Below are 26,332 nucleotides of genomic sequence, written 5' to 3' on the forward strand. Positions count from 1 at the left end.
GATATTGCCTGTAATTTTGGAGACTAGAGACTAAAAAAGAACAAACACTGTCTTCAAATGCAGTGAAAGAAACTTTATAGGGAAACATAGCAACGTTTCGGCCTATGCGGCATTCAACAGGCTATCTTTATAAAGATAGCCTGATGAAGGCCGCACAGGCCTTTTAGGCACCATACGATGTGTACCATTGTTGTCTGTCCTCTGCCTGCACCTCAGAGTTCCCCCCCCCCTGTCGATAGCCATGGCAGAGAGGAGAAGAGTGGGATACAATGTCCACAGAGATGTCCTGGACGAAGAAGCCGTGGAGAAGATAGCGGAGAAGTCTGAGAACAAGCCGTCTCTGGCGGACAAGGTCAAAGGATCCATAAGGTAATGTGACGTCCTCTGTGTGCTCTGGACAGGGTGGGGAAGTATGCTTCCATACAGAATGTTTCCAAATATATAAAAACATCTAATTGGGCTTATTGTATCTGTATTATTTCCAGACTTCCCCTCCATTTGTCACCTAAATGCTATTGCTCTTTTAGTCTCCTATAACCTCATTCATATAGACACTCAAAATACAGTAGAATTTGAGATTGCTATCAGGTTGTATCTACTGTAACTATTGTTATACTTTAATGATATGATATGAACTTTATTTGTATAGCGCTTTTCAAAACGTATAGTTCCAAAGTGCTGCACAGAGCAAGATAATACCGGTACGCTGTGTTGGTACATACTTAGTCTCCTCTGTTTTACTCATAACTTTGTTGTAAGGTTATGTCCATTGATTCTACATATTGCTTCTAGTTCATATAGTTTCTACGTATTGCTATTTTCTGACACACATTCTTGGTGAATTTATAACGTTGACTGACTGTATTGGTTGTACTTTCACTTTCACTGGACAGGAGTGGCTATAGGATGCGGCTCTGACAGGCTTGACTAGTCCTGTTTACAACGCCAATGCTGGCAATCGTACTAATATGGGCCAGTTCTATTTATTTTACCTGACCTTTTTAAGAAGGGCATATTTCTGGTTTGTTTAAATCTGCTATTTTGGTTTGGTCTGAACCAGCGACTGATCGATGGCGGGGTTTTGAGGACAATTGATTTGTAAATCGCTTACACGCAACAGAAACCAAGGAGCATGTATTTCAAAAGGGAGAGATCACAGTTTATGCTAAGCATTCTCTGGGAGGAAAACTGCAGATGAATCTTTGATGGATTGTATTTTCGTGCCGTGACTTATTTTCCATTGAGTCTTAGGAGTTTCTTTTTTTGCCAGCCTGCACACGCATGTTGGCAAATTTGTATGAAATATGAAATAAACTCAGAAATGAGGTTCTGTGACATCCGTCATTCTCTAACCACCACCTCCCTCCTTACAACGTCGCCCGAAAAGATACAAATAATTCCTCTTTTCGGGCGATTGGGCGATGTGTCGGCCGATGCTCGCCCGCTGTTAAAACGTACTGTTACATGCAACAACAGAATCACCCTCTCCTCTCTGTCTCTGTGTGTTGTTAGATGTTCAGGCCCCAGGCTGAAGAGCTGTGTTCTGGGCAGTGTTCCTGTCCTCTCCTGGCTCCCTCGTTACTCCATCAGAGACAACGCCGTGGGAGACCTCATCTCTGGGCTCAGTGTGGGCATTATGCAGCTGCCACAAGGTAAGTGCTGGTTCAAGCTTTATACCTGACTTGAGGTCTGCAACAACCACAGGGTAAGTGCTGGTTCAAGCTTTATACTTGACTTGAGGTCTGCAGCAACCACTATACTTGTTGGTGTGTGGACCAGAGAGGTCTTCAAGATCTTCATTCAAAGGTTTCTAAATCATATTGGCATAGCTAGCAGCATGAGAAATGCATTTTTTACATCCACATTGTTTCAATTGCATGCCTGCACACATGATACCTCGGTGATACAATTCTGTCTTTTTATAGCCACTGGTGTTTTAGAGACATGGACACACTGTCCTGCTATACCTGTCGGCTCTCCACCATTAAGCATTTCTGCTGTAACCAAATAGTGACAAACTTGAACTTTGACCTATGATCTGTTTGTTAAGACTTGTATATTGTTGTCTGTGACCTTCCAGGTATGGCGTATGCCCTCCTGGCGTCCGTTCCACCAGTCTTTGGTCTGTACTCGTCTTTCTACCCTGTCCTCATCTACTTCATATTTGGTACCTCCAAACACATCTCAATCGGTATGTACTGAGTACCAATACTGCACTGTAGAAGTACTTCGTTAAAATTACGGAATTGAAAATGTACTGTATCGGCATCAAAATGTACTTAAAGTACTAAAAGTAAATGTACTCATATTGCAGAATGTCCCATTTCAAAATGTGTACAAAATCTATTGAAAATAGCCTACAAGCTCACAATCTACAAGCTCACAATGCGTTGCGTTGCGACGTATTGTGAGCTTGTAGATCGGCTATTTTAAAATGGCCGAAATGTATAGGATTGAAGTGGTTAATGTATGTTTTTCTATGGTTTTTGGTATGGTTTTCAAATAATTGTAGTGGAGTAAAAGTAATTATTTTGGCTCTGAGATGTAGTGGAGTAGAAGTACAAGTACTGGAAATTGGAAATACTCAAGTAAAGTACAAATACCTCAAAATTGTACTAAAAAGTATAGTACCTCAGTAAAAGTACTTTTGGTTACTTTTTACCACAGCTAAATAGTAAATGCATACACAGAGAGATCCACAACAATGTGCCCGGTCCGTCTGTGTAGGTACATACGCTGTGATGAGTGTGATGATAGGATCGGTGACTGAGCGGATGGCTCCAGACTCAGACTTCATGATATGGGACAATTCATCCAACTCCTCCAGCATGGTTAACATTACAGCGCGGGATGACGAGAGGGTCCGCGTGGCTGCAGCCGTCACATTTCTGTCTGGATTATTTCAGGTAGAAAAAAACCTATATATGGAGACAAGACAGGTGTGTCGGGGGTAATGAACTTGAAATCAGGGATTGTGTAAGATATAGTATGTTCAGTATATGTTGATGTTCTCCACCGGCTAATAAAGTGCCATTAACTAATCGTAACTAATCTAGGTTTCAAAGTTATATAGGAAACTTAAAACATTTAGAAACTAAATGCACTAAGTGGACATCTTGGTTAATAGCACTCAACAGATTTAAACCATGAGTTATAACGGGTAGTAGACCCTGTAGAAAATCTAACGGGTCTAACCCAGTAGTAACACAGAGGGGACAGAGACTTAAGCAATATTACACGAGAGGGTGTGGTTTCATGTGATTATTGCCACAACAGAGATGCGGTCAGAAACGAGACGTTCGAGTTCCGCAAGCATCACTGTAGTGGCAATAATCACGTTAAACCACACCCTCGAGTGTAATGCAATTATACAACAGTCGCTGAAAAAACATATTTTTTTAATGACAGATGTAGTCACTAGTACTACAACCACAAATGTCCCACCGAGTTTGCTGCGCTCTGGGAAAACAGAGCAGCTGAATTATTTGTTTTGATTAGGTGTGGTGCTCGTTTGAACCACAGCTAGAAGGCTGTTTCAACAGATTGCTTCCTCGAAACGACCTGTTGTGTAATGAGTCTTATGTTCTGCACCCGAGTTTAGTCTATGGGACCGAGACAGCAGGGAAGGAAGGGCACTCGGAGGGGAGCTATACAGTAGTAGAAGTGCGTTGAACTCGAATGCTCCCACAGCAAAGCCACTTGGAGAGAGTATTATATTGAAGCCTGGTGTACATAGATCTGCTATTTTTCAATAGCTAAAGTATAACGTAATGCTTTAAAACACCAAACGGGGTTCCCGCCCCAAAATGGGTTAATACTCAACAGCTATGACATATATAGTGAAATGTTGAAAATGAGTGGAATGCCCCTTTAATGAGCTAGTTTCTGATTTTGTTCTTCCAGCAGTGCCACCCTGCTATAGAATAACGGTTCAAATTCCCAAACCCTGAAATACTGCTCAAGTTTTAGGATGCCTCATTTTCGACCACGGTTGAGATATGACGGGCGTTGACGAGGATATAAAGGATCTTTCTTCTCCAGCTATACTATGTATTGTAGTAGTGTCACCCCCAATTATACCACTGAAGTAACGCTCCCGTATCCCCATATGATCTTTAAACCCCATTTGAAGATGTCTTGTAGTGTTAAATATATGTAATTCATCAAGACGTATGGGATTTGAACATGTGCAGAGAGACAATCACTGAAGGTATATATATCTCCACTATATGTTCTTCCTCTAGATCGCGCTGGGCTTGGTGCATTTTGGTTTCGTGGTGACCTATCTGTCTGAGCCTCTGGTCCGAGGTTACACCACGGGTGCTGCTATGCACGTCATCGTCTCCCAGCTCAAATATACCTTTGGTATCAGCCCCAAAAGATACAGTGGACCGTTCTCACTCATATATGTAAGACGCACGCCACAAACACACACACACACACACACACACACACACACACACACATGCACAACACCATAATACAAATCGCTGTACATTTTTAACTCTGAGTTACAAATGGATAAATTAAAGGTATAATATTGATAACATTTTCCATGAATACCATGAATAAAATAATACAGAGCTTTCCCCGTATAAAATTATTATGATTGTGAAATAAATATTTTAACAGCTTTGTCAGCAGCCATTATGGTTGTTGCTTTCATGTTTGTTGGGGAACATCGATCCTTTCTTCCCTCAAACTGCAGGTAGTAGAGTACTGTAGTACTTATTTATTTATTTATTTGATTTCACTAGACTAGAGGATATACTCCCTTGAGTTGCAGCAACTCGTTTTCAAGGGGGTCCTCAGGGCACAACATACAACGTACAACAAAACAATACAGCAACAAACAATAATGACATACACAAAGGCTATTCCCCATCACAAACCCACTACTACATCATTATACTCGCAAACCCAGAGTTTCATTGAAACAATTAAAAACATTAATGCAAGAAATGAGTCATTCAATGCAAATAAACAAGTATGATGCCAATACTGTACTGTAGTGATTTAGTGAGACACCTAGTGGCTGAATGTTGTCTATAGTACTATATCAGTCTATAGACGATTTCACAGAGGGGTGCCCTGGGCCATTACTGAGGTGTAATCCATGGAGCAGGTGCTCCGTAGGCCAGGTGTAGCTAATCAGTACTGCTGCACTTAATGGTACACCTCAGTAATGGCCGCACCCAGGCAAGCCTCTGTGAATTTGTCTATAGTACTATATCACCTTTACCACTGAGGATTATATTTATCTTGGGACCCCCTGGAACTCCCTCAAGGACCCCTAGGGGATCCCCGGACCCCACTTTGAGAACCACTGGTACTGTACTGGTCTACTAAATCATGCACTCTGCAAAATGCAAGACACTTTGTCTAACAGTGAACATGCATGCATGTATGTTTACGTGCATACAGAGCTGACATACAACGTGTAGCTACAGTCAGTGAATACTACAGTAGTATACAGTATGAGAAAAAAGATCTGCAAAAAGCAGAAAGCCCACAGCACTCCAAATTAGATGAATGGCCTTATAGGCTCAAATAGGAATGAAGAAATAGCCAGCACATAATTGTCCTTTTCAAAGAAAAATGGAATATCCAGCACACAAGAAAATGTCCTTTTCAAAGACGAGGACATTTCTTGTATGCTGGCTATGTCTTCATTCCTATATTGTACTATACAATGTGCATGCTGTATGTAAATCAGGCTAATTCACTCAGCTTTCACAGTCAGACACAAAAATACCACCCCTCTAATGGAAGGGGAATAATGCAGCAAAGGTTTTTCTTATGGTTTCTATTTGATCAGTTTCTGTTGTCACTTACGTGTGTGTGTGTGTGTGTGTGTGTGTGTGTGTGTGTGTGTGTGTGTGTGTGTGTGTGTGTGTGTGTGTGTGTGTGTGTGTGTGTGTGTGTGTGTGTGTGTGTGTGTGTGTGTGTGTGTGTGTGTGTGTGTGTGTGTGTGTGTGTGTGTGTGTGTGTGTTCGTGTTCGTGTTCAGACCGTGTTGGAGGTGTGTTCTCTACTGCCAGAGACTAACATTGGTACTCTGGTGGTCAGCATTGTTTCTATAGTGGGTCTCATCATTGTAAAGGAGCTCAACACCTACCTGGGGAAAAAAATACCTGTGCCCATTCCTGTAGAGCTGCTGGCTGTGAGTGAACACCACATACACTACACACACACACACACACACACGCACACACGCTCACGCACACACACCAGGGACGTGCAGAGAGTGTTAGAGAGGCAGGGGCTGAAATTCCGTAAGAAGGCACTTTTGGAAGAAAAAAGACGATCTACAAGCGTTGAGAGCTTGTACATCAGCTATTTTCCGGGCGCCACCCCTCACTCGTTGGCTAATGGAGATGTGGCGATGACATGGATTTCTAAACAAACTCTTTCAATGCAAAATGCTGAGTTCAAGATCAGGAGAGTTCTGGGAAAAAAGCAATTCTCGGGTACAGTATATACTGTCATACAGTATATACTGTATGGCATGGAAAGGAGAGGAGGGGCATTTGCATTTCTTTCACCATATAGTAAATGCTGCATTGGAGCGGGCAGTTTTACAGACGGGTAAAAGGGCAGGGGCTGAAGCCCCCTTTGATGTCTGTGTGCACGTCCCTGACACACACACACAGTCACACACACACACACACACACACAGTCACACACACACACACACACACACACACACACACACACACACACACACACACGTGTATACACAAACACATGTATAATTATATTACAGTCATCAAGGTCATTATTAATTCACTCTAATAGACTTTACCCGCACTTACTCTGTAATGTCTCTCTGTCTCTCTCTCTCTCTTTGTCTCCTCTCTCTCTCTCTCTCTCTCTCTCTCTCTCTCTCTCTCTCTCTCTCTCTCTTTGTCTCTCTCTCCCGATCTCGCTCTCTAGATCATCATCGCCACAGTAATCTCCTGGCAGGTGAACCTGGATGTTAAGTATGGAATTGATGTGGTGGGGCTGATTCCATCAGGGTGAGACCCACGCACGCACGCACGCACGCACGCACGCACGCACGCACGCACGCACACATACATACTGTACACTCTCTCTCTTGTAAAATTGTATCCCAGCAGGTCAGCAGGATTATGTGTTTAGTGTGTCAAATATTTTCACCACCAGCAGGCAAACTTTAGGATTATAAGTGTCTACTAAAATCATAAGGAATCCATCCATATCATTGTATGTTTCCCACCGTCCTTCCTCCAGCCTCCAGCCACCCGTTTTCCCAGCAGTCCCTCTGTTTGGTGAGGTGATCGGCGACGCCTTTGCCATCGCTGTGGTCGGCTACGGCATGGCCATCTCTCTTGGACGAATCTTCGCGCTAAAATACGGATACAAGGTGGACAGCAACCAGGTAGGACTGATACAAGGTGGACAGCAACCAGGTAGGACTGATACAAGGTAGACAGCAACCAGGTAGGACTGATACAAGGTAGACAGCAACCAGGTAGGACTGATACAAGGTAGACAGCAACCAGGTAGGACTGATACAAGGTAGACCGCAACCAGGTAGGACTGATACACGGTAGACAGCAACCAGGTAGGACTGATACAAGGTGGACAGCAACCAGGTAGGACTGATACACGGTAGACAGCAACCAGGTAGGACTGATACAAGGTGGACAGCAACCAGGTAGGACTGATACACGGTAGACAGCAACCAGGTAGGACTGATACACGGTAGACAGCAACCAGGTAGGACTGATACACGGTAGACAGCAACCAGGTAGGACTGATACAAGGTGGACAGCAACCAGGTAGGACTGATACAAGGTGGACAGCAACCAGGTAGGACTGATACAAGGTAGACAGCAACCAGGTAGGACTGATACACTACACGGTAGACAGCAACCAGGTAGGACTGATACACGGTAGACAGCAACCAGGTAGGACTGATACAAGGTAGACAGCAACCAGGTAGGACTGATACAAGGTAGACAGCAACCAGGTAGGACTGATACAAGGTGGACAGCAACCAGGTAGGACTGATACAAGCTGGACAGCAACCAGGTAGGACTGATACAAGGTAGACAGCAACCAGGTAGGACTGATACAAGGTGGACAGCAACCAGGTAGGACTGGAGGAGGAGGGCTGGAAGGAATGGAGGGAGGGTGGGCGTTTTTTAAACCAGTGGTTCCCAAATTGACATTTTATTAGCCAGCGGACCCCCGTTTGTACGGCTCTAGCAGTCATTTTCAACCGTTGTCATGTGTTTATGAGTCCTTATCATCAGAGTTTAATAGACAGGACCATGAACAGTACACATACTGTAAATAAGAGACCATATACAGTAGGAAATAAATATAGACAGATGGATGTACATTACAGTACTGGCCAAAAAAAACCAATTGACCTAGTCAGCTGAGGTTTTGTCAACTCTCTCACCGTGAGCCACTCAGCTCATGGATTGATATTTTCTATAATTGTGCACTATGGCCACTATCCCCCATCTCCCCCTTTTTCTGGCATGTGTATGCACCATTATAAAGATGTGTTTGCATCCATGTGCTACTACATCAGCAGAGCACATGTTGTTGGGAACCCCTTTTGGTGTTTTAAGCATTATGTTATACTTTAGCTGTTGAAAAATAGCAGATCTGCAAGCTTGTAGATCAGCTATTTTTCGAAAAAATCGTCAAAATGTGGTGCAAATCATTGAATATATATTCTTTCAGAGCGAGCGTTTTTAACTCAAATGTTTGCTTCTGTGGGGGTGGTCCCTGGAACAACATATTTTCAGATGGGGGTCGGCGGCCAAATACAGATAATTCTGTTTTTGTTTTTTTGTATTTTCGTTTTTTCATGTCATGAAAGCAGGGAATCATAGCTTCAAATTGACATATTGGTTGTACAGTTTGACCCATCAGTTTTGGAGATGTGGCTTATAGAGTAATGTCTTGCAGAGAAACAGCGAGTTGATAAACAGTCTTGATAGGTTCACTTCTGTGGACTCTAACATTACACCTAGTTACATGTTTAAACATTTATTGATATTTACATGTCAATTTCAGCTCTGACAATTATTTCAGACATGCTCTAGTATGTGAAGAGTCTGCCTGTGCTATTATAACTAACTCCTCTGGTCTGAAGCTGGGAAGAAAAGCTGGAATTTGTGAGATATATTTAAAATTTTCTATTTTTCATTTGTTTTATTATTTACTGTGTCTTATGTTTCTTTGTATGTGAGATTGAATTGAATTGAATATGTTCTGAGCTTAGCTGATTTCCAAGAATCCAAGATCATGTTCCATTGTGGATAATAAAGGACATCTAATCTAATCTAATGTAGGAGCTGATTGCCCTGGGTCTCTGTAACACCGTCGGCGCAGTGTTCCAGTGCTTCTCCATCAGCTGCTCCATGTCTCGCTCCATGGTCCAGGTCACCACAGGAGGGAAAACCCAGGTATGTACCAGTGTTGTTCCATGGTCCAGGTCACCACAGGAGGGAAAACCCAGGTATGTACCAGTGTTGTTCCATGGTCCAGGTCACCACAGGAGGGAAAACCCAGGTATGTACCAGTGTTGTTTCATGGTCCAGGTCACCACAGGAGGGAAAACCCAGGTATGTACCAGTGTTGTTCCATGGTCCAGGTCACCACAGGAGGGAAAACCCAGGTATGTACCAGTGTTGTTCCATGGTCCAGGTCACCACAGGAGGGAAAACCCAGGTATGTACCAGTGTTGTTCCATGGTCCAGGTCACCACAGGAGGGAAAACCCAGGTATGTACCAGTGTTGTTTCATGGTCCAGGTCACCACAGGAGGGAAAACCCAGGTATGTACCAGTGTTGATGTTGTCGACTAAAACTAAGACGAAAAATGTCCGTCGACTACATTTTTCCACTGACGAAAACTACATGGAAACTAAGCTATATTGACTAAAACTAACACTAATATCCTGACAGTTTCCGTCAACAAATAAAAACTAGACTAAATGTTAGGAAGGGACTAGTGGACAAGAGATCCAGTATAAGTCTTTACAATATTTTTTACAATTGGTTGCATGCTGAAAATAGCCAATCTACAAGCTCACAACGTGCCGCAACACGTGAGCTTGTAGATCTGCCATTTGTGTCTAGACCCACCAAAATACATTTTAGTGGACAAAAAATACTGTAGATTTAGTCGACTAAAATCTTATGATATTTAGTCGACTAAAACTAGACTAACACTAAAACATTCCAGGTGACTAAAATGTGACTGAAACTAAATGAAAACTATTCAAGAGACTAATGACTAAAACTAAAATCAAAACTTGCTGCCAAAAACAACTGGGGTATGTACTGTATGAGCAGTGGTGTTAAAGGTGTTTAGGAAGGTAGAGGGAAAGATGGCTGAATGACGTTAACTGTCCAGCCCTGGTGCAATGCCTCGCCCAGAAAACACAGCCATGTGCATAATAATATTGTAGTTTAAAATATGATCGTACACGTTTTCAAACTCCTCCTCTTTCTGAACAGGAGGGACATTTGAATGAATGTTAGCAGGGTTTCCATGGAGAGAAATGTTTTTCACTTGAACTGCGGTTCATCTTGACATTATAAAGACTTCCTCGGGTTTCAGAGTGCACCCACGGAGCTTAAATGGATTTAAGAAAGAGGAGGAAAAGAAGTGTGTCAGGGGGGTTCCGGCAGTACTCAACGTTATTCTGATAAGTGGGTTTATTAAAAAAAACATTTTTGATTTAGAAAATGTTGACATCACACAAACACAGGCTCACATAGTCACAGGGAGCCTAAACGGATTTGGGCCTGGAATTATCATTCATCAACCGGTGGACCTACAGTATCATCCACAATGAGATGAGATGAGGGGAGGGAGTGAGAGTACAGGAGTGTACTGGATGTATGGCAGAAACAATAACGTTAGGGGAGAGAGAGTGAGAGGACAGGAGTGTACTGGATGTATGGCAGAAACAATAACGTTAGGGGAGAGAGAGTGAGAGGACAGGAGTGTACTGGATGTATGGCAGAAACAATAACGTTAGGGGAGAGAGTGAGAGGACAGGAGTGTACTGGATGTATGGCAGAAACAATAACGTTAGGGGAGAGAGTGAGAGGACAGGAGTGTACTGGATGTATGGCAGAAACAATAACGTTAGGGGAGAGAGAGTGAGAGGACAGGAGTGTACTGGATGTATGGCAGAAACAATAACGTTAGGGGAGAGAGAGTGAGACGACAGGAGTGTACTGGATGTATGGCAGAAACAATAACGTTAGGGGAGGCTTCATCTAATCATGTGCCATCATCATCTCTCATGCATCATTTCACCCATAATGATGATCACTCACTGCATGGCCCAGCTGGGGCTTTGTCAGCTCTCTCACTCTCTCGTTCCCATCTTCATTTCCTTGTATTTGGTTATCTCCCCCCCCCCCCCCCCCCCCTCTCTCTCTCTAGGTGGCTGGGGCTCTATCAGCGATAGTTATTCTCTTCATCACACTGTGGATTGGAGCCCTCTTTGAAGATCTGCCCAAGGTAGTTTGTGTGTGTGTGTGTGTGTGTGTGTGTGTGTGTGTGTGTGTGTGTGTGTGTGTGTGTGTGTGTGTGTGTGCGTGTGCACGGCAGCTGTGCACATACTGGTACGTACATATGCATGTGTACTGTAGTTGGTTACAGTACTGTAGTGTGTGTGTGGTGCAGGCGGTGTTGGCAGCCATCATCTATGTTATTGTTACAGTACTGTAGTGTGTGTGTGGTGCAGGCGGTGTTGGCAGCCATCATCTATGTGAACCTTCATGGCATGCTGAAACAGTTCATGGACATCCCTGACCTGTGGAGGCGCAACAAAGTGGACATGGTGAGTAGATTAAACTTTAAAATGTGGCCTAACATATGCACGCACGCACGCACGCACGCACACACACACAGCTCAACGTATAACACGCTCCCTTTGAGACACAAACCCTGCACCTGCCTCTGACTGCAAGAGCCAGATCAGTGTGAGAGAGAAGTGATGAGCAGATCGAGAATTGGGGGGCAATTTGGTTTACAGCAAGTATAGAGGTAAACCAAAATGTTAGTGCACAGACACTGGTAGGCAAACATGCTTTTGTACATGCACACTGTATGTTAAACTTATTTTATAACTATACCTTTACGTATCCCATGGAGACCACTGATGTCAGATGTTCTGCCAAAGCACTTTACTTTAGGTCAAAAGGCCAGGGACAAGGACGGGGGAGGGGACATGACATCACAAGCTGTATTCAGTCACACATAGATCATGTTTGACCCCTCTTGACATGTAGGGAGTCCAGGGCCGTATGTGTGAAGGTGTTTGGCAGTCCAGGGCCGTATGCAGTATGTGTGAAGGTGTTTGGCAGTCCAGGGCCGTATGCAGTATGTGAAGGTGTTTGGTGTGAATGCCTTGCACAAAGGACATAAACACTGCCAAGTGCGGTCAGATAATAGGAAAACACAGAACATTGCTACTTGTCAAACACAGCAGACAACAGTCATATTATGGGTAAAGTCAACAATGCCTCCTACAAATTGAGCGGCTTCCTATAATAGCTGAGCACTACCTTGCTAAGTGGTTGGCCTTCCTCTTGGAGTGCACATTGCCTATAGGCTAACAAGGTTAAAGTTTACATCTGTAGCCTAGCTGTGAGATGGTCTGCTCTAGCTGATGATATTTTATCACTTTAGTTAGGAAGGCTTCCTCTAAGCTGTAGTCAAAGGTACAGCCAACCTCGAACACCTCCCTATGGTTTCCGATAACAACAATGACATCAGGGAAGGGGTATTAGCTGAAATGTTAGAGAACACAGAATCATCATTACACAGGCTAAACATGCTTTGCTTCACAGTAGAATGCTTATGATGGAGGACCTGAAAACGGAAGAGATATCTTTTTTTTTTTTTTCTTTTTTTTAATACTGTTTTTATTAGGCATTTTTGTTCGACAATTTCAGATTAGATAATGATAAGTAATTCAGTTAAATAAAAATGAAAAAAATAACAGGCAATGTAAATGTTCCACATACAGTATAACAAAAAAACATAAGTGTGATAAACATGAAAAAACAAAAAACAGTTAAACAATGACAAGTGTGAACAGACAAACAAAACAGACAACAGGACAGACATTCTTGCTCTCAAACTTCCAACATGTTGTGAATTAAGTAAGTTAGACATTCTTTTTTAAATAATAAAAAATAAAATAAAGAAAAAACACTCAGTTCCTTTTCTTTCAGTTCCTTTTCTTTCTTTCCAATTTTCTATTGTGCTATTGTGTAGGAGGGGTTAGCGTGCACCTATTAAAATAGTCAATGAAGGGTTGCCATGTCTGGTAGAACCTGGAAGAGATATCTTTTGATATCAAATGCACTATTCTGTCATGCCTACTTATGTAGAGGCTGCTGTATACAGGCAAAAATGAAGGGAACCCCACTGTACATGGCACCCATTGAGGATGTGGGACATGGTTTCAGCTACCTGTTCATGACCACGATGTTGTATACAGTGAGGAGCATGATTGCCTGGAAACCACATGGAGAGATTGAGTTTAGATGGTAAAACCTCGCTTTCAGAGTAAAGACAACAATGCACTTTGTCTATGGTAACATTTTTGAACACAGAGTGAGAATAGTCCACAGCAGGGAGACATGCAGTCTTCCCTTGCAATCTCAGCTCAGTCTAATGTTGACGCGCACACACGCACGCACTCCATTATCTCTATTCTACATATCAGTATGTACGGAACTGATGGAGCTTGCACGAAAACTCATTTCACCCACTGATTTACACTCGTAAAAACCTCTGATGAAACTATGGGTTCTGATCAACATATTTTTCTCTCCACCTCCTCTTCTGTCCTTCTCTATACCTCTCCACCACCTCCTCCCCCCCTCCCTCTCTGACTGACACACTGTTGTCTCTGACTGACACTCTGTTGTCTCTCTGACTGACACTCTGTTGTCTCTCTGACTGACACACTGTTGTCTCTGACTGACTCTGTTGTCTCTCTGACTGACACTCTGTTGTCTCTCTGACTGACTCTGTTGTCTCTCTGACTGACTCTGTTGTCTCTCTGACTGACTTTGTTGTCTCTCTGACTGACACTCTGTTGTCTCTCTGACTGACACACTGTTGTCTCTGACTGACACTCTGTTGTCTCTGACTGACACTCTGTTGTCTCTCTGACTGACACACTGTTGTCTCTGACTGACTCTGTTGTCTCTCTGACTGACTCTGTTGTCTCTGACTGACACTCTGTTGTCTCTCTGACTGACTCTGTTGTCTCTCTGACTGACACTCTGTTGTCTCTCTGACTGACTCTGTTGACTCTCTGACTGACACACTGTTGTCTCTCTGACTGACACTCTGTTGTCTCTCTGACTGACACTCTGTTGTCTCTCTGACTGACTCTGTTGTCTCTCTGACTGACACACTGTTGTCTCTCTGACTGACACTCTGTTGTCTCTCTGACTGACACACTGTTGTCTCTCTGACTGACACTCTGTTGTCTCTCTGACTGACACACTGTTGTCTCTCTGACTGACACAGTTGTCTCTCTGACTGACACAGTTGTCTCTCTGACTGACTCTGTTGTCTCTCTGACTGACACTGTTGTCTCTCTAACTGACACACTGTTGTCTCTCTGACTGACACACTGTTGTCTCTCTGACTGACACACTGTTGTCTCTCTGCCTGACACACTGTTGTCTCTCTGACTGACACACTGTTGTCTCTCTGCCTGACACACTGTTGTCTCTCTGACTGACACTCTGTTGTCTCTCTGACTGACACAGTTGTCTCTCTGACTGACTCTGTTGTCTCTCTAACTGACACTCTGTTGTCTCTCTGACTGACACACTGTTGTCTCTCTGCCTGACACTCTGTTGTCTCTCTGCCTGTCCTGTAGTTGGTGTGGATTGCTACGTTTATCCTGACAGTCTTGTTCAACGTTGACCTGGGACTGGCTGCTTCCATCGGCTTCTCCATTCTCACTGTCATCTTCAGAACACAGCTGTAAGCACTAGGACGCACGCGTGCATGCACGCACACGCACACACACACACACGCACGCACGCACACACACACACACACACACACACACACACACACACACACACACACACACACACACACACACACACACACATACACAGTACAGTAGGCCAGTATGTACAGTATACGGTACAGTATAGACGTGCAGGAATGTGTTTTGTTCAAGCCGCAAGAACTTGAAACATAGGACGATAACAATTTACAAGAAAAACAGTGAGTGTTTAAGCACATTACAGTCTGCTAATATCCATGTTATTTCCATGTATGTGTGTGCATGCGTGCGTGGGTGCACTGACTAATTTTGTGTGTGTGTGTGTGTGTGCGTGTGCCAGACCGAAGTACTCCCTTCTGGGAAAGGTTCCAGACACTGACATTTACAGGCCCATGGAGGACTACACTCAGGTACTTATAGATCTATTGTGTATACAGTATGCACTGTGAGAGTTAAACAGCTTTCTATGGTATGGGGAGGTTTCAACTTCTGCCTGTCCAGGACTACTGTACGCAGTGCTGATGTTTTATATCAGTGGTTCCCAAACTTTTTCATGTTTCATGTCAAGGACCCCCAAATTGACACTAATTGGCCCACGGACCCCCCAAATTGGCTACGGGCCCCCATTTAATGGCATTTCTATCTCTGGGACCCCAATTTATATTGTAAAATCAAAGTAAATTTAACTCTGAGAGTGTACAAATGGAACCAAATGGACCCGTTAGGTTCCATTTGGTTTCCGTTTGTACACTCTGAGTTACAGACCCATAAGGGTCCATTTGGTTATGTATAGAGAGAACAGGAAGACTACAAAGGAATACAAAAATCACACTCGTGTGAAGTGAGGGGCGCAGCGAGGGCAGTATTTATAGCAGCCAGGTGATGTCTTACGCTGTCATTTTTATTTTTTATTTTATCTAACCTTTATTTAACCAGTAAAAAAACCACATTGAGACTGGGTCTGGGAACGGGCCAATTGACGAACAAAGTGACTTGACTGGCAACCGGTTATTATGTTTTAATTAGGCTCTAAACAAACATTAAAAGTCCATAGACTTGGCTGCCACATGAAAGGCATGCATTGGAGGAGCTGGCGCCCCTCAAAGATAGTTCCTTATGGATGGACGGACGATGGCTTGATTGATCCATCTGTTCCAGGTGCAACCGGTGCCAGGGTTGATTATCTTCCGTTCCTCTGCCACACTCTATTTTGCCAATGCTGAGATGTACCAAGATGCCTTGGCAGAGAAGGTAAGAGGACACACACATTATTACACACACGTGTGCATGTACGCACATGGGCACCCACTGTGTACATGAATGACGTCTACAAATTCACTCACACAGTGCGCACACATACAATCTATCTCCATGTTCCTCTTACTCTCTCTCTCTCTATCTCTCTCTCTCTCTCTCTCTTTCTCTCAAATTAGAAATATGTCACTCTATCCCAGCAATAATTGGCCTGTCATGATGTCCATGAGATGACCGTGGGCCGCGGCAGTTAACTCTGAATCAGTGACACTGACACAGTAATTACTGACCCGCTGCTATTATTATCACTACGCACATCACCACGTTGACAGGCATTTAATTGTTCAAATAAAATCCATCCCTCTCTTAGTCTTAGTCTTGCAGAGCCAGACGATCAGAGAGCTCCACATACACATATGTCTGATGATGTCTACATAACTAGGTGGAAACAGGAAGTTAAGTTTCACAGAACCAATGCAAAGACTTCATTCCTTATGGAAAAACTAAGCCCTTACCTCTCCTCTCCTCTTCTTACTTGGGCCGTCCATTTTTTATATTATTTAGTTTTATGTGAGGCACAAGTCAAGGAAACAAGGTTTTAATTCATACATGGGATGTGCCCACTGAGGCACCATCAGCTAAGGAAGAATTGAGGTATAAAGTGAAAGGAGTTATAGGCATGAATAAGGAAGGACAGAGGTGGAGAAGGAGGAAGGACTTATAAGAGTGAGTGCAAGGGAAGGGGACGCGGGAGTGATGGAATGAAAAATACAATATGCGCCAGGTTTGCTCTTTTTTATCTAAAATCAAAATGTATGAAGTATCCCTTGAATAGAAGCCAGACTAAAGACGGACTAGATACTCACACAACGAAACCCAGAGAGTAAAAGGAATTAAAACTTACTGTACACTAATAATAATAATACACAGCAAAATGACAAGAAAGGACAGACAAACAAAAAGGGCTGCACTTAGCAATGACGTCACATATACATGAAACAGTATGTTGAGGCAGATTGCAGTAGGCAACTAAAAGCAACTTTCCTTGCCTTGTTTTGCGTGGTTGATATGGTGTGGTACAGGCCCTTGGTGTAAACTATTTCCTACAGTAAGTATATCAATGAGATAAGTATATCAATGAGATATCAATAACATAACTCTCCGCTAGTGTTGGCTAGCTGCTTCAACGCCAGAGAATGCAAAGTGGCTGCCAGCAACCTTACAGTACGTACTCATTGTGTTATCAGTGTTTACCAGCAACCTCAGATACACAATTAGTGGTTTTTACAATTGGTTACAAGCACAAGGACACTACCCTCTGCAAAAGCTGGTTCTTTTCATTGGTTTGACAAAAAAAATACAGCATACTGTACAACAGCTTATAAAATGCCAGATTCTTTCACTCACACTAAACCACTGGCAGAATAGAGTGAATCTACTGGACATTTTGCAAAAATAACACATTGAAATGATAAAAGAATCCCCCAAAAGTTATATGGAGACAAAGGACGGAATTTTAACTTACCGTAAATGATTATTGTCTCCACCAGCTGAATGCATAAGGAGAGTATGTTTTGCACTCCGTCAGTCCGTCACTTAGTCAGTCAGTCAGTCAGTCTGTCTGTCTGTCTGTCTGTCTGTCTGTCTGTCTGTCTGTCTTGAGGCAGCTTTTCACCTTTTTTACCTATAACTGCACAGATCTGCATGAAACGTTGCATGCACACTCCATTTTTGGAACAAAATGCCTCAAATAATCTAATTGCCATCAAAGGCGTAAGAAGAAATGCCACCCTTTTCACATTGGCCTATTATAGCGCTGGGCTGATGCTGACAATAAGCCTTGCTGACTGTTGTTCTGTTTTGCAAATGCGTTGTGTTGTATTGTACTGAGATGCTTAGGTTTTAGGTTTTATTTATTCGCACATAAAAAAGGTTAAAAACAGGAAAAAGAAATTCATGCGTATTCATATTGTGCAGGAGAAGTTAAAAGCCAAAAGGCTTTATCCTCACTTCCCCTAATTTGAAGACTCAGACATTAAATATAAACAAAGTAGCAGTAATGTGATCCGTTATGATGTGCTGTGTTGTTTCAGGCTGGCATAGACATCACCAAGATCCTGTCAGCCAAGAAGAAGCTGGAGGACAAGAGGAAGAGGCATGAGAAGAAACAAGCCAAGGATGCTAAGAAAGCTGCCAAGAAGGATGGGCGGGAGATGGTAACATTATTCTAAAACAGTGCTTCCCAGAGTGAACAGAGATGGTAACATTATTCTAAAACAGTGCTTCCCAGAGTGAACAGAGATGGTAACATTATTCTAAAACAGTGCTTCCCAGAGTGAACAGAGATGGTAACATTATTCTAAAACAGTGCTTCCCAGAGTGAACAGAGATGGTAACATTATTCTAGTGGTGTCCGGGGGGTCCTTGAGAGAGTTCCAGGGGGTCCCCAGCTGAATGACAATAAAGAACCAAATGGACCCTTATAGGTCTGTAACTCAGATAGTGTACAAATGGAACCAACATCCCATTTGGTTCCATTTGTACACTCTCAAGAGTTAAATTAACATTGATTTTATGATATATATTGGGGGTCCCAGAGACAAAAGTGCCATTAAATGGGGGCCCGTAGACTAATGCAGATTCAACTGTGTCTGTCTGCGTGTTTCTACTGTATATGTTCAGGGCGTTGCTGAAAATGAGCACCTGTGCTCAGCTACTACCCAGGGTAAATAAAGGGAAAAGAACAAAAAGAAAAGAAAATGATGGCCAGCGATGATGTCACTCCCTGGGCTGATCTCAAATGTAAAATGGGTGGCCAACCAAGCTCTATTGTTAGTTAGAGTTTGTCTATAGCTTTTTATATAGTGAGCCCCACCCTCCCCCTGCTGGGGGCTCACCGCATTGCGGCGCGTGCGTACCCTCCAATATGGAATGGTGATGCGACTCAGAAGACTGCAGTTGATCCCAGTCTAGATATGAAATGTAAATTTTGCCATGTTTACGTCTCCTCCTCCTCCTCCTCCTGAAGGACGAGCAAGAGACCAAGTATGAAAGCAGCGTCATAGAGGTGCGAGAGCAGCGTGACCCCTCCCTCCCCAGGGCCATCGTCCTCGACCTCAGCCCCGTTAACTTCCTGGATACTGTTGCAGTAAAGACGCTGTGCAATGTGAGACTTGCACGCACGTACGCACACACACACACACGCACACACGCACACGCACACACACACACACACACACACACACAAATATTCCTGGATATTTTTACCCTTTGTGCCTTGGCCTTGACTCTCGCTCTCTCTCTCTCTCTCTCTCTCTCTCTTCACCCCCTTCTCTTTCTCTTGACCTCATGCATTGGTTGAAGCTCAGTTCAATCAGCACAGTAACCTTGTTATACCTAACGTCATGATGAGCCAACGTCGTGTCTGTGTTTGTGTCGTCAGATCCAGAGAGACTACGGAGACATCGGAGTAGACGTGTTCCTCGCGGGATGCCAGAGTAAGTTGTTAAAACACACCAGTGCTTTTCAACCAGTGGTCCTTGAGGGGGTTCCAGTACGGGTTCAATTGGTTTCATTTTACGCTCTCAAGAGTTACATTATTGTTAAACATGTGCATTACTTCATTTACAAGAATACGTCTACACAATTGTCATGGAATTGTGGACAAAATCTTATCCAACAAAAAAAAAATCGTTTTAGGTCTGAGAGGCTAAATCTCATATGGTGATCCGTGGCTCACATGCCGAATACAAATAATGGGCCTTGATGTGAAAACCACAGAAAACCACAATCACACACTCAACCCTGATTGATGCGTAAGTGCAAGACAGTGTCTGTCTTCTCAACTGAAAACACTTTTGATGCATCGTGTTTACTTTCTTTATTTGACACTTTGTCGCCGAAGCGTTAATCAGGCGTCTGTCTCGTTTACAGAGAAGGCCACGAGACGAAAGGTCCGGTAAACATGAATTGTACTTTATTCTTTGCAGTAAAAAGTGTAGAAACTATGTAACTGAATCTTGGCTGCACTGTTTTAACTACTCTCTGAACAGAGTCAGACTGAAATAGGCCCATTTTCCATGAATGCTATCTATACTCAAGGACGCTCCAAACAGGGAGTTTTATTTGCTATCGCCTAATTTGCTATTGTGAGATTTAAACCTATGTGGCTGTCCAGTTAATGAGGGAGGAATCTTCTAGGAATCTGACCTTTAACACCACTCCAGTAGAGGGTGCTTGTGATCTTGCAGTATGTCTGAAGTGTCCCATGGGAAATGTGGGCATTTTAGCTATTCCAGACAGTCACGTGTGTGCACGTGCACACACACACACACACACACACACACACACACACACACACACACACACACACACACACACACACACACACACACACTGTAAGACAAACATTGTTTTTCCCTCATCCTTGCTTCAACTGAACATAGCTTCAAAACATTGTATATTGTTTTAGCTGTTCTGCGATGTTATTGTAGTCTTTCTGTAAGACGGGTCAGTACGTCAATCAACTAGTGCTGCCATGTTTCCATGGAAGGTATCTGGGATGTTGAACATTTCTGAACGTCTACTCTGCTGAGTCTCCTGGGGATCAAACGGTGGGTTCATAGGGAATCATGGGGCTCCAAATGTTTTTTTTAAAGACTGTTGAATAAGATCTGTGTTGCAGGGGGAAAAACATCATTATAATTGTAACTGTAGGTCGCAGATTACTATGAAAACCTCATCACCAGCACAGGGTATAAGTCCCTGCGACATACTAGCGTCAAGTCCAGGGGGTGTACATCAAGCTGCCTCACGCTACAGAAACAGGAGATAGGCTCCTGCCCCTATGGGCCTCATGGCTCGGCAAGGCTAACTCCTCAGCCTCGTGACACATCACACCGCCATACATGGCCGTCAGTCCATCACGCCTCGCGACACGCTGCGTATGTGGCCGCCTCCATATTTTGAAGATCACGACACTGACCTCATCAAACCCTGGATAGCCATACATGGAGAAGACTGGATCATTATTTTTATTAAAAAATATATATTACTATTCCAGATGTGTAAATCATTAAATTATATATAGTATTACTCGCTACAATACATATCTCTAAAGCAAATGTTCTTTATAGTATAAACATAGTAAACATTGTTATTATTACAAAACAGATCATTTTCGCTGGCGGGCAAGTGACTGGTGCGTTCTGCTGGCCCAGACGTTTTATAAAGTGCATCACAACCAAGGGAAAATAGTTACAGTATGTGCAAGAGAAAACATATATCCAGAAAAAAAGCTAATGGAAAATTATCAAGATAATCAGAAAAACAAGTTAACAGACAAGACTTTTCTCGGGGTCTGAGATAACATTTTAAAATAAAGTCTCTGGACAGGAATGTATTTTTTATTTTATTTTTGAGTGGTGCAACCACTCCCTTATGGAGCTACTGTATGTGTGTGGGTGCCTGGCTGGGTGGGTATGAGCACGAAAACAGCATGGTTGTTTTTCACCACCGAAACCTAACACACACACACAAACACACACGTACATATTAACTGTATTATATGATGATTTCGGGTGTGCCAGTACAGTACAGTGACAGTACAGTACAGTAGAGGATACAGTAGAGGGACCCCCACACGGTAACTCTGTCATTTCTCAACCATTTCGGACGTGGGGCGGCTCGCCGGAATTGGTCCGGCACCCTGGGTGCGTTCCTGTGGGTCTGGAACTTCTGGGGACCCCCACACGGAGTTGCACCACTCACTACACACGCGTGTGATTTTTTACATATATTTAACAGTTCATTGTGAGTGACTAAGGGCTGTGATTGGTTGTGAATGTTTGCAGTGTCTGCAATCATAACAAGCTTTAATTGAACCACAAACTCCCAATCTCCTCAGACTCCCACACACTGTCTTGCTCTCTGTTCATTTGTACTGACTATGTTTCACTTCTCTCTCCTCTTCCTTCCACCCGGTTCCCTTCCTCCATCTCCCCGTCTCTAACTCCAATCATCCACTCATCCTTCCCTCTTCCGTCACTCTCTCTCTCTCTCTCTCTCTCTCTCCTCCCCTCTAGCTGGTGTAATAGAGAACATGGAATCTGCAGGTTTCTTTAATGACAAAGTGACAAAGTCTTGTCTCTTCTCTACCATCCATGATGCTGTTCTGCATTGTCAATCTGAAGGCGATGGACAGGTACCCCCCCCCCCCCCACATACGCACACACACACACACACACACACACACACACACACACACACACACACACACACACACACACACACACACACACACACACACACACACACACACACACACACACACACACACACACACACACACACACACACACACACACACACACACACACACACACACACACACACACACACACACATAAATAGAATAGAAAGAAATGCATATAGTGAAAACACTCATACGTGCTAGCTTGTTACGGTAAGCATATTCAACGTCTAGGAGAGGATCTACATGCATGCACGCACGCACGCACACACTCTCTCACACACACACACACACACACACACACGTAATACTCCAGGTTATATGCACACATGTGAAAAAGCATATAATGCATTTGCATTGATATATGCATGCACACATCCCTCCACATGTGTGCACAAATGATACAATATTTGACATTATGTCTCTCTCTCTCTCTCTCTCTCTCTACAGACAGCCAAACCTAAAACACATATGTACATTATATGGTCATACAATGCATGAACATGCATATGTGTGCAATATGCATGAGCACGCACACAGACACACATATTCCTCTCATTGCATCTTAATGCATGCAGATTCACATTCCCTATAGTGTGCACGCCTGAATGCAAATTCTTCTCTCAGCAAGAACATAGTGTGTGTGTGTGTGTGTGTGTGTGTGTGTGTGTGTGTGTGTGCATATTCAATTGTATGATATCGAGGAAACCTCCTAACTCCATTGTTGCGGTTTGGGATTATTTTGAATACCCTTTACGTCTGTGTGTTGTTTCGAAAATATTGAACCAATGGAGAGTAGTAAAAAATGGCTCATACACACTGCCCGATATTTCTCCGATTATGCTGTCGGGGAGTATTTTTGGCGCGTATTATCGGGCTTTGATCGGCCAGGTTTTGCTCGCTGTGTGTGAAAGGAGCTGCGAGAAGATCCAGCGCCGATAAAAGCGGCGTCCTGCACGTGCATGTCAAAATGAATTGGAATAAAAAAACTAATGATGTAGCCGCTGGCTATATGTATCGGGTCTGGATCGCATCTTGGTGAACTCTTGCAGTGTGTGATCCCTGGTCGTCGGCGATCAATCGTTTAGTGTGAAAGCCAAAAAGATATAATGACAGCCGATTGAAAAAAAAAAAAAAGACTCCTGCAGTGTGAAATGCACAACGATCTGATGACTCGCCGACAACTTTACAACTCCTACAGTGTGTAGGGGCCATAAAGCAGCTAACTCCACCACCTCTCCCCCTCTCATGGAAGTAATTGACAATACATAAAGTCACAACATCAACTTTGATGGGGCAGTATTGCTTTCTTTTCAAAATATGAGGTTTTCTTGATTTCCTGAAAAATGAACATTTTGGAGTTAGGTGGTTTCATCCCGACAGCAGAGATATTTAATATCAGTGTTTTAGGTTTTGCTGTCTGTAGGGGGGGGGGGGGGGGGGGGGGGGGAGACAGAGAGACTTTACATTACCCCCGGGAAATCCATCAAAGCGCCACAGCTGCAGTCCACTAAATACATTTCACAGGAATAGATTTTAAAATGGGAGAGACAGAATAGCAGAGGAGAATAAGAATAAGAATCCATTCCAGGTGTGATAGTTGTGAGAACGATATTGAGAAACACAAAACAGTCTTGAGATGAAAGTTAACTGACTTTTTGTCCTCCATCTTTCTCTGTCCTCTCTGTCCCTCTCTCTCATCTGTCTTTCTCTGTCCTCTCTGTCCCTCTCTCTCATCTGTCTTTCTCTCTTCCTTTTCTTTCTCTCTATTCCTTTCCTTGGTGTGCCCTCACCCCAACCAAATTTCCATTTTTCCATGTCACAGGAGATGGCAGGAACTCATTTCTGATGATCCCTCATCCCTGGGAGTGATGAAAGAATGCAATGAGAAAAGAGGGGGAAAAATAAGAGTGACAGACACATCAATCACAGGCTTTTTTTTTTTACATCCCTGGAACGACTGTCTCTATAGAGCACCGAAGTCTGACGTCAATATCGGTAGAGGGCGCTAAGTCCACGGGTTTGCATACTTTTGTACATTGTAATCCCCATAGGGGGATTTTTAGATCGCCTCAACTGTGTTTGAAAAATAAACAAATCATCCAGGCCGCTTCACTCATATGGATATGAAGAATCAACTGACTGAGAGAAAACACTAATACTGCTGCTGAATTAGTTACATCTTCGCTAGAAACAGACTCTATCAAATATGAGTGACTGACTGTCGTACAAACGATACAGAGACAATATCGCAGATTTTTTGCATGATTTCAAGAGGACCCCATGTTATTCTCCATAGAGAACCAGGGGATGAGCGAGGGACGTCGGAACAAATCAAACCTTCGGTGAGATGCACAATAGATAAAAGTGCTACTGTATGTTGTATTCACCAAAAGGCACATATTGAATATTAGAGACAAATGTTTCATGGAATTTTTTTTTTTGCCTCATAGTCATAGATGAACACGTACATTGATTGTATTTTTTATGAAATTGTAAAAGAATATCTTTTAATATTTATGAAAATTGTATTACAAATCAATTAAAAAACATGATATGCCCAGCCACCATGCTGCTTATATCATAATTAAATATCATTATTTATTTATTCACAGAATCAAATGTTTTAAATGGAGCCACCCAGGAGCCTAGATGGCTTGATTCTAGGCTTAAAATAATTGATATAAATATTGCTATGCCCTTATACTGTAGAATCTACTGTAGATGATACGTGGCAAGTTTTGGATTGCAGACATTGCATGACCTAAACACTGAGGCGTTACTGTATACCGTATACTGTTTTCAATTGTGAAAATAGCTGATCTATGAGCTTAATTAAAAAATATGAATAATTTGAAGGAAATTATGTAAGCTATCCCATGATAGGCAGACTGTTGGCTCAGGAGGTAGAGCAGGTCGTCCAATGATCCATAGGTCGGCGGTTCGAATCCCGGCTCCTCCTGTCTACATGTCAAAGTGTCCTTGGGCAAGACACTGAACCCCAAATTGCTCCCGATGTGCAGGTTGGTATCTTACATGGCTTCCGCCGCAATCGGTGTATGAATGTGTGTGTGTGTGAATGGGTGAATGTAATGCACAATCTATGTAAAGCGCCTTGGATAAAGGCGCTATATAAATGCACCATTTACAATTTCTGTGCACTTAAAAATCTCCCAGTTATTTCCCAGTTAATGTTTTCCTTTGACACGTTCCAACTGGTGAAGTGCATACACTGTGTATTTGCTTACAAATCGTCTAAATTGGCCTTACTTTATCATTGCCCATTCTTTGCTTCTCAAATTCATACAACTGCTGAATCTATGCAAAACGCCATCTGTTGGTGCCTGCTAACAGGTTTCAGGGACACTGCTCCAGTTCTCCTACAGTATGTTTCTATAGAGAGAGAGGGGGAGGGACATAGATATTAAGTCATATACTGTACATTGCCCTCCATTTCATGCTCATACACATCTTTCTGCTGATTATCTCATTAGAAGTCTCCATCTTTTAGCTGATATGCCCTTATCCAGAATCACCTCACAGGGTGCACATTTACCTCCACTAAATGAGCCAGGCAGTCAGATCCCTACATCACTGGCCTGGGCGGGAACCCCTTTTGGTGTTATACTTTTAGCTATTGAAAAATAGCATATCTACAAGCTCATGGCACCGAGTGCCGCGCTACGAGCTTGTAGGTCTGCTATTTTTGAAAAATCGTGAAAATGTGGCACAAATCTTTGAATATATATTCTTTCAAAGCGAACGCTTTTAACA

At 43.1% G+C, this 26,332-nt stretch overlaps 1 protein-coding gene across 1 annotated transcript; it reads left to right on the plus strand.

Annotated features, from left to right (window-relative positions):
• The first annotated feature begins 242 nt into the window (after nucleotides 1–242).
• On the plus strand, nucleotides 243–25,017 carry slc26a6.2 (solute carrier family 26 member 6, tandem duplicate 2). The gene is made up of 19 exons (XM_080763263.1): nucleotides 243–369; nucleotides 1,513–1,652; nucleotides 2,081–2,191; nucleotides 2,728–2,906; nucleotides 4,245–4,409; nucleotides 6,010–6,162; nucleotides 6,936–7,018; nucleotides 7,254–7,401; nucleotides 9,338–9,451; nucleotides 11,448–11,525; nucleotides 11,752–11,847; nucleotides 14,917–15,023; nucleotides 15,395–15,464; nucleotides 16,213–16,305; nucleotides 18,402–18,524; nucleotides 19,337–19,474; nucleotides 19,751–19,805; nucleotides 22,392–22,510; nucleotides 24,384–25,017. The coding sequence occupies exons 2-19, from the start codon at nucleotides 1,637–1,639 to the stop codon at nucleotides 24,405–24,407; spliced, it is 1,872 nt and encodes a 623-aa protein (XP_080619389.1). The 5' UTR covers nucleotides 243–369; nucleotides 1,513–1,636; the 3' UTR covers nucleotides 24,408–25,017.
• The last annotated feature ends 1,315 nt before the right edge of the window (nucleotides 25,018–26,332 follow it).

This window comes from Protomyctophum bolini, assembly GCF_963924005.1.
Source record: "Protomyctophum bolini genome assembly, chromosome: 5".
Lineage (NCBI taxonomy): Eukaryota > Metazoa > Chordata > Actinopteri > Myctophiformes > Myctophidae > Protomyctophum > Protomyctophum bolini.